At 42.3% G+C, this 9,835-nt stretch overlaps 1 protein-coding gene across 17 annotated transcripts in view; it reads right to left on the reverse strand.

Moving 5' to 3' along the window:
• LPGAT1 (lysophosphatidylglycerol acyltransferase 1) overlaps positions 1–9,667 on the reverse strand; it is a 95,857-nt gene extending 86,190 nt beyond the window's left edge. For 5 of the 17 annotated variants that reach the window (XM_045396658.3, XM_045396653.3, XM_065541371.2 and 2 more), the window contains exons 1-3: positions 9,477–9,667; positions 9,087–9,234; positions 7,959–8,223 (exon numbers count right to left, since the gene is read on the reverse strand). In XM_045396658.3, the coding sequence (XP_045252593.1) occupies positions 7,959–8,223; positions 9,087–9,158 (337 nt within the window). In that variant the 5' untranslated portion in view covers positions 9,159–9,234; positions 9,477–9,667. Of the gene's footprint in view, positions 1–7,958; positions 8,224–9,086; positions 9,243–9,476 lie in introns of those variants that run through there. The other 12 variants (XM_074035854.1, XM_074035838.1, XM_074035895.1 and 9 more) reach the window with 4 other exon arrangements.
• Positions 9,668–9,835: the final 168 nt, after the last annotated feature.

Below are 9,835 nucleotides of genomic sequence, written 5' to 3' on the forward strand. Positions count from 1 at the left end.
TATCCTTCAAGCATAAAGCAACAGGCTGTGGGCATGGTGGCTCACACCTGTAATCCTAGCACTTTCAAAGGCCGAGGTGGGCAGATCACCTGAGGCCAGGAGTTTGAGACCAGCCTGGTCAACAGGGCAAAACTCCATCTCTACTAAAAATACAAAAATTAGCCGGGCGTAGTAGTGCATGCCTGTAATCCCAGCTACGCAGGAGGCTGAGGCAGGACAATTGCCTGAACCCAGGAGGCGGAGGTTGCAGTGAGCTGAGAACATACCACTGCACTCCAGCCTGGGCAACAGAGTGAGATTCCGTCTCAAAAAAACAAAAAACATATAAAGCAACAAAAGACAAATTCTGAAAATGATGTAAGAGTAATATCCCCATCTTGTTCCCCTGAGCCCTTATTGAGAAACTGCTGGAGGATAAACTTCAGCCAACCAAAGAATGACTCTGCACAAAGTACCTGGGTGAACATTACATTCAACTGAAGAATTAATACAAAAACAGATGGAAATGAGGTTGATAAAATAGAATGCAAATATTACAGGCTATAACACTGTATAAATTCAAACAACATAAATTGAAATAAGGGAGAAAGTAGAGAGAAGTATAATAAGCTTACTGATTACCTTGATGTAATAGCTGGGAGTCAGTGTATAGTCTTAAAGCTCAAGTCGTAGAAGCATAAGTATACATGATAGCACAGATGTATACGCTATTTTAAATGAATATTACTGACTAAGATTGGGTGAGGAAGAAGAGAAAGGGGAAGAGAGAAGGATTAAAAAGAGTTTTACCTCTGGTTATAGAATAGAATGAATGGTTACTATCAATAGACAACTAAGAATATTAAAGTAATAAGACTGAAATACAAACCTTCCTAAATATCAGAACTGAAAAGCAAAGAAAAAGATACTACACAGTGAACGACTTAACATTCATATGTATATATAAATAGAAAACATAAAATACAATGGCAGAACCATGATAAATTTTTGACATATGAATATGGATTCAACTCATATTAACAGAGATTTTCAAATTCACTCATAAAGCAAAACCTAACTCCATGCTATATACTAGAGACACATCTAAATCAAAGCAAATCATAAAAGTTTGAGTTTGAAAACAAAAGGATTGGCAAAGATATGCCAGGCAAATATAAACAAAAATAAACCAAAAATTACTCTACCCAGCTCTTTCTGACTCCAGAACTTGAGGTCTTACTACAAACATTGCAAATACTGCCCCCTGAGCTTCTGTAATAGTGTATGTGAAGGTGTGTGTATGCAACATTATACATTTTTCAAAATAAGTATCTAAAATAAATTATTCAATTATAAACTATCTTTGAAATAAGACCAGACATCAAAGGTACAGTACCACCAGATTGCTGAGTTTAAAGCATTTAGTAATATTTACCTTTAATTACCTATCACAGGATGGAGAACAAAAATATTTCCTTTCATGATATATTTTCCATATAAAAATCAAAACATTGTACTGAAAACTCCTCTCCTGGATTTATGTCAAGATCAGTTGTCAGCCAGGCGCAGTAACTCACGCCTGTAACCCAAGCACTTTGGGAGGCTGAGGCGGGTGGATCACTTGAGGTCAGGAGTTTGAGACCAGCCTGAAACCTCATCTCTACTAAACATACGAAACATTAGCTGGGCATGGTAGTCCATGCCTGTAAACCCAGCTACTCGGGAGGCTGAGACAGGAGAATCACTTGAACCCAAGAGGCGGAGGTTGCAGTGAGCCAAGATTTTGCCATTGCACTCCAGCCTGGGTGACAGAGCAAGACTTCAAAAAAAAAAAAAAATCAGTTGTCAACCTAACACCATGCAATAACTCCTTACTCTGATGATAATCCACTTTCAAGCACCAAAACCAAAATTCCAGTGGAGTTTTTGTTCTCCACATGAGTAGAGAGTTAAGGAAGTTAGATTTTATGAAATTTCCATTATACTACAACATTTCCATTGAAGCACCAAGTTTTTAACCTCTTGAAGAAATCTATAGCTATGATATTGCTTTCAGATGTTAAAGAGTTGTATCTTCAGAAAGAGATTTCATGCCTCAAAAGCAAAAGGGCATATGGCTAGTAAAAATTAAGAAACACTCTAGGAACATTACCTAAAGGTCAGTATTGGCTCTTTAAATACAAAAATCAACTTGTGGCAACATCAATCCAGTTAATGCTTCTGGGGAAGTAACTGTGAAACCTCTTTGAATTTCAACATCCATAACAAAAGGAGAAGTGATAACAGTACCACCCTGATAAAATTTATGCATCTTTTAAATGAATTATAATTGCATCTTTTAAATGAATTATAATTACTAAGGATTCAAAGGAATTCAAATTCCTTCGAAGCCTCTCGCTAAATCCCCTATTCCTTCCCTGTCAGCCCCCACCACTGAAGCTAGATCAGGAGCACCTCCTCTTACCTCCCTTTGTACCCCTGTGTATTTTCATTGCTGGTGCAGTCTCCCCAACAAGGCTGCTGTGAGCTCCTTAAAGTCAGTGATTATGTCTTGTGCCTATCAGGTACCTCCAGTGTACCTGTTCCCACAGATAACTGAAGTTCAATAAAGGTGTGTTAAATTAGTAAATGTGGCCAGGCATGGTGGCTCATTCCTATAATCCCGGCATTTTTGGAGGTCAAGGAAGGAGCAGCCCTTGAAACCAGGAGTTCAAAACCAGCCTGGGCAACAGCAAGATCTCATCTTTACAAAAACATGTTTAAAAATTAGCCACGCACGGTGATGCACACTTATAGTCACAGCTACTCGAAAGGCTGAGGCAGGAGAATCCCTTTTGAGTCCAGTAGGTCAAGGCTGCAGTGAGCTATGATCTCGCCACCACACTCTAGCCTGGGCAATAGAGTGAGAATCTGTCTCTCAAAAAAAAATTAACGAATGTGGTATGGTAAGAGATTACATATATTAAACATGATGTGATTCAAGGTTTCATATTTTGTGGATTGCAATGACCTTGATAATAGACCTTTCAGAAAGGTAGGCAGCTAGGGAATCTCAGAACCAGGAAAGGAAAAGAGAACATTTGGCCTGGTGCAGTGGCTCACGCCTGTAATCTCAGCACTATGGGAGCCAAGGCGGGTGGATCACTTGAGGTCAGGAGTTCAAGACCAGCCTGGCCAACATGGTGAAACCTTGTCTCTACTAACAATACAAAATTAGCCAGGCTCGGTAGTGGATACCTGCAATCCCAGCTATTCAGGAGGCTGAGGCATGAGAATCGCTTGAACCTGGGAGAGAGAGGCTGTCGTGAGCCAAGACTGTGCCACTGTACTCCAGGCTGGGCAACAGAATGAGACTGTCTCACAAAAAAATAAGAAAGGATCATTCAAGAACTAGACACTTATTGAGTACTCTGTAAGCATCAGGTAACAAATCAGACCCTGGGGTTATAAAGAAGATCCATCCAGTGGGCACAGAGTAGGTAAGGATCTTACCCCTACCAGTGAGAACAGATTTAAAGTTAAAGCTAGACCACCGACTCCCAGAGTTTTCCAAAATCCCAGTGCTCTTTCCATTAGAACAATGCCTCTCAAATGTTGACTGTACTCATAGTAAAAAACACATTCTGCAGCACCACTCAGTATAAACACATGCACTTCTAATATATTCTATTGAATTCTATTTTATTTCACATTCTTAAAATGTTCATCTTCACATACTAAATTGCTTTTATGGCTCGAAGGTTATAAGATATTGCTCTTGAAATACATTTTTGAAACTTTCTGTAGAATTTCAAGGTCAGAAATAATTCCTAAAAATTATTTTTTGTCACACAATGAATATGCATCCCTCCCCAAAAAGCAGGACACTGTCAAATAATCAAATAACCCAGAAAGACATAGCAGCTGTCAGTTGGGGAGTAGGAGGTAACTAAACGTAATCGCCATCAGTTTTCCCTAAAGCCTCCCCAAATAATGCTCAATTTAAGGAAAACTGTTTGCTACACAAAAACAGGTTGGCAGCAAGTCCCCTGGTACCCCAGCTCCCTTCCAGTCAGACTTTGGCCCATGGCTCTCATCCTATACAAAAATAAAAATTCTGGAGTTTCTATTAACAATAAATATTTTTAAAGTATTTCATGCACAGTCTTTTTTTTTTTTTTTTTTTTTTTTAAATAAAGACAGGGTCTCTGTTGCCCAGATTGGAGTGCAGTGGCATGATCACAGCTCACTGTAACCTCAAACTCCTGGGATTATGTGATTCTCCCACCTCAGCTCCTCAAGTTGTTGAGATTACAGGCAGAAGCCACTGTGCCTGGCTGAGACTTTAATTAAATGTGTTTGGATGACAATTCCTTTACTAAAACAAGTAAATGAAAATAAAAATCAACCATTTTAAATAAATAGAATATATTTTGTTTGGTATGAAATCTTTCTCTCAAATTTGCCAGTCGTCACTTAAACTCCGGGGGGGTGGGGTACTGATTTATCCTAGATCCAAATAAAGCATGCAGCAGTGGATCATTAGTTAAGCTAGTATCTCTTTTGGTTTGCCCTTGAAATATTAAGACAAAGGCAATATAAAATGTTATTTCAGCATGAGATATCTGTACAGCACTTCCTACTAAAGAAAATGTAAAAACAGGCCAGGCACAGTGGTTCACGCCTGTAATCCCAGCATTTTGGGAGGCCAACGTGGGCGGATCACAAGGTCAGGAGTTCAAGACCAGCCTGGCCAGCATAGTGAAACTCCCATCTCTACTAAAAATACAAAAATTAGCTGGGTGTGGTGGCACACGCCTGTAGTCTCAGCTACTCAGGAGGCTGCGGCAGAAGAATCGCTTAAACCCGGGAGGTGGAGGTTGCAGTGAGTCGAGACTGCGCCATTGCACTCCAGCCTGGGCAACAGAGCAAGACTCCGTCTCAAAAAAAAAAAAAAAAAAAAGGAAAATGTGAAAACAACAATCATTACTACTTTAGTAGCAAGCCAGGGATGAACAAACCCCAGTGTCTTCAGAGTACTTTTTAAAATATGTAACTTAAAGTCAGAAACAGACCAGAAAATCCCTTTTCCATCTTCTGTGTCTACAGACAGTTCCCCAGCTCTGAAAATGCAAACTAAAGTACAAGAATGTTCATTTACGTTCTTGGGCTTACTGGCCTCACCATTCCCCATCCAAGAAGCATGTATGAATTTAAAGGGCTCATTTTTGTGATGACTTAAGAGACAGTTTAATAAAACTTTAATAAAACTTCTTGTCTTTTACAAAAGAAATCTGTTTAGAACTAAGGAAAGATTTTTTAATAAAGATAAAATTTAGTTTCTCTAAGAAAAGAAAACCATGCTTACTATATCAGCTTTGTTCAATAGTACTTGCTGTGATGAAAGAAGTGTTCTGTACCTGCACTGTCCATACAACAACTAGGTGGCTACTAGCCACCTAGTACTGAGCACTTGAAATCTGGTTGGTGTGACTGAGGAGCTAAATGCTAAATCTTATTTCATTTTAATTAATTTAAATCTAAATAGTGACATGCAGCCAGTGGCTACTATATGGGGCTGTGCAGGTTAGATAATCAGCATAGTCCTCATCAGCAGAGCTGAGAATTCACTCATATTACACTGAATGTCATAATTTGGAAAAAATATATATATATTCTATACCAATATACCAATATTCAATTTTTAGCTTCCTAATTACTATTTAAGGTTTCCTCATAAGTGGTTTTACAACAAAGTTTTGGCAATTTTTATTCTAAAACATGAACATACTTAATCTGCGGAGCAGAATTCCTTTGGCAATGTTCAATTTTCCATCTGTGAAACTTGGGCATAGGGAAAAAAGAACTTCACAAGCCCACCCTCCTTTTGATGTAAAGGGAAGAAGTGAAATATATTATCTAAAGAAAGGCTAATATAACCCCTGAGATTGTTTTATGGGTACACCTGTTCATCAACTTCTGCTTACATGTGCTTCTTTAAATTCAGCTGAGGTTTTCAACCAAATTCATTCCTATATTTGTGTAACTTCTTGACTATTTTCTGTTATGATCAGACTATGACCAGGCCCTCTGAAATCAAGTATTCTACCTATAGGAAAACCTTTTAAAATACATATATTAAAACAGTCTATATTTAAATAAGACAAACTGATCAAATTGTCAAAATTCAGTAGCCTGAAGAAGAGCAGATGCTTCAGAGAGACTAAAATATGCAGATCATGCCAAGACCACATTCCAAGCAGGTGGCAAAAGAAATTACACAGTTCTATAGTCAGCAAGGAAGAGACACCCCAAGAAAATATGCTTAAAAATACATGCTTAAAAATGCTATGGCCATAGGATAACTAACTTTGACTTCAAGCAGCGCCACTGCACTCCTAATCTCAAGGTCAATGCCAAATTAATTTTACCTTCCCATCATGCTAACATTTAAATACACTATACACAAGCACAAACATTTCAGTAATTTCATTGTTAAGCAGAATGAACTTCTAGAACACGTTTCTGAAAATACTATAAGCTAATTTAAAACAAGCAAACTTAAGTATACTATACAAGAATAAAGCCACTAGTACCATATAACATATATTTGGGAACGCTCAAACTATACCAAGCCAAGCAACTCTAAGACAGCAGTGCAATTCAGGTAAGAATTCAGCACCATAGACTAGAACTTCATTTTTTCTCTATTACTGCTATTGCCACCACCAAGCCCTAAAAAAGGGCTAGAAGCTCACCTACTATATCCAAAAAGCACTAGAATCTCAACAAGACAGATGACAAGGAATCAATGCATACACTATCCCAGGGGCTTCAGCACTTGCATAATAATAAATGGCACTGCTGGAAGGAGAAAAGGCTTCATCTGGGGCAACTGAGAGCACTCAGACATAGCAAGAGTCTGTCAGACTCCACAAAAGCTGTATACTATCAGTCCTTCTCTTGTGTGTGTGGATAAAATGTGCAGGTGCAGCCTGGGTAGGAAAGAGGGAGACAGAATTTCAAATGGAGAACCGCCATACTGCTTGACCCTGGGAGTACCCCTCCTCACTCTGCCAAGCTATGAACTACAGCCTCCACTGACCACAGCATCTGCATGATCTCCAAGGAGCCTGCCAGGTAGAAATTTCTGTGCTAAAAGCCTCCACATCTGACAAGTGCAAAAAACCTCTATGATTTTTTTCATTATCTTAATTCTTAAGGGAAAAAAATCAAATAAATACAATAAATGATACAGAATTTTCACAGCAAGGGCATAAGTTCTCAAAGCATATAAGGTTTACCTCAGAAAATAAACACTTCTCATTTAGTTCTATAAAAGTCCACTTCTGAATAGTGTTACTCTTGCTTCCCCAAATGCAATTTAAAGGCAGAAATTACAATCTATTTAAAGACACTCAGAAGATAAATTAGCTTAACAAAGTTAACTTTATTTTTTATATTTAATACTCTCAGATTTATGAGATAAAATATAGATTCTAGTAAACAAAACATACATAAGAGAAAATAAAGCCATTTTGCTTGCTCAAAATGCTAACAGTACAATATCACATTAAATGATGAAGAAACTTATTAAACTATCTTAGCACAAATATGGTTCCATCATTTTTCTACATTTCCAAGGGCATCCTCCATGAAATAGATGAAATATCTTACATCTTCACTTTATAAGTTCTCAAGTCCTATGCAATGCACTCCTATTCCTCTACCAGAGCTTTTGCAGACCAGTTTTCATCAATGTATGTCAATCACAGTAAAAACATTTTGAAATTTACCAATACACAATTATGAAATTATACTTCTGAAAACATCAGTCTTCCTGAGATTCTGAAGAGAAACCCAATAGAATTGTTTTCTTTTTATTTTTTTTCAACAGTGAAGACATGAAAGCAACCTGAACCCAAAATGTAATATATATTTAATCATGGCTCCTGACAGATTTTTTCTTATGCATTAAACAAAAGTGTTCTCACTCTTACCTGTATATCCAGCATACCATCCCCAGGAAGCCACCATTCCTAAAAGCCATTTATACATGATTCCTTCGATATACCAGAACCGCTTACTGTCCAGCACTCGAAGGGGCTGGAGTATAATTACATAGCAGATGTAGGATGGAATAGCAACCAGGTTGTTGGCGACCATGAAGGCAAACCTCATCAGTGCTTTCACCAAGAGCCAGCCCAGCCACGGAGCTTCTTCCAAAGTCATAGCCATTCTCACATTGGACTCCGTCCTGTCTTTCTGGGGTGAAAGAAAATTAACTTAAAAAGGAAAATGCATGAAACATATCTAAACAGTCACCAACATAGAAATTGCCCCCAGCACAAAATAAAAAAGCGAGGGTCGAAGCTTTCCGGGTGTAGGACCTCGGTGATCTCTCAGGGGAAATTCCAGAGGGGGACAGAGAGCTAGGGAGGAGGAGCCGCACAAGGTCAAGGGAGCTGTTCACCGAGGCACGGAGTATGTCACAATATATTTAGCAAATGATAACACAATTCCCATTCAGTAATTGGTGACCGTCCCCGCACTGTGTCTCACTGCAGTCGTCTATTGGACTTAGAAAAATAGATCCACTCGCTTCAGACACCCTCATGATATCCAAACTGAAGACATGAGGGACATGACTGAAACAGAGTCCTCTCGATCAGATTTCCCAAATACTGAGGACCTCGGTCTCCTCACCACCACCATTCCTGCACACTGATGCAGTCCTTTAAAAGGTCTCTGGCTCTAGCGAAGAGTTACCCTCAAAATTCTCATTTGTAGCAAAAGGGTTTTTCTTTTCCTTTTTTTTTTAAAGAAAAAAATGGGGGGCCTAGAAAAAAAAGCTTAAAAGGTGAGAGGAAGAAAGTAGGGGGTTATAAGGCGAAAAAGAGGAAGGACAGGAGTAGGGGGAGGGGAGCAAAAGCCAGAAAGAGGTAAAAGCCAAGGAACTGGGGATGAAGGGAATGAGATCTCCGACCAGAGGGCAGGGAAGCGAGGGATGATGAAAGGAGCAAAGAAGAAGAGGCGACCGCAGCGCGGGGGGGCCGGTGGAGCCTGCAGCGGTTTCCGCGGATGTGGAAGGGTCGTGGCGGCGGGCGCGGCCCGCGCGCTGGGCTCACCTCGGCGGGCGCGGACGGCGGGCGGCTGCGGAGCGCGGGGGCGGGTGTCCCCCGCCGAGGGGTCGCGGTCATGGACGCGGCGGCGACCCAGGCGGCCCGAGGAGCGGCGCGAGCGGGCGCGCTGGCGCCCTACTCCCCTCGCGACTGCCTGCGGACAGAGGGACGGCGGGGACTCAGAGGCCGGACCTGTCACCGGGGCGGGTCCCAGGGAGGCGGGCGGATGCCCCGCGCCCCCGCCTCCTCCCCGGGGCCTACCGCGCCCTCGTCCCTCAGGCCGCTGCCGCTTGCCCGGGCCACGCGACGGCGACACCCCCTTTCCCGCCCCCAGCGCCTCCCCTGGTTCGGCTTCGCTGCCGCTCCGGGGCCTGCGGCCGCCGAGCCGGGGGTTACCTCGGGCTGGCCGGGCCCCGGCCGGGGCTTTGGGAGTCAGAGGAGCCGGAAGAATGCATGGCCGGCGGCGGAGCCGGCGGAAGAAGGCGGCGGCGGGGCCCTGCCCCGCTCCGGCTGTGGCGCGGCCCGCGCCCGTTCCCCGGTGGCGCCGAGACTCGGTTCCCAAGGGCCCGGCCGCGTTCGCCGGGACTGGCGGGGAGGGGCGGCGGGAGGAAGCGGCGGGAGTCGGGACTGCGGCGGAGCCGCCCCCACAGCGCCCTCTAAGGAAAGCGCGGCCGCAGCTGCCTGGCCCGCTTGCCTCGCTTGGCCCGCGCCCCCTACCCCTTCGCCAGGGAGTCGGGGCCCTCGGGGCTACCTGG

Source organism: Macaca fascicularis, chromosome 1 (genome assembly GCF_037993035.2).
Source record: "Macaca fascicularis isolate 582-1 chromosome 1, T2T-MFA8v1.1".
Taxonomy (NCBI): Eukaryota; Metazoa; Chordata; class Mammalia; order Primates; family Cercopithecidae; genus Macaca; species Macaca fascicularis.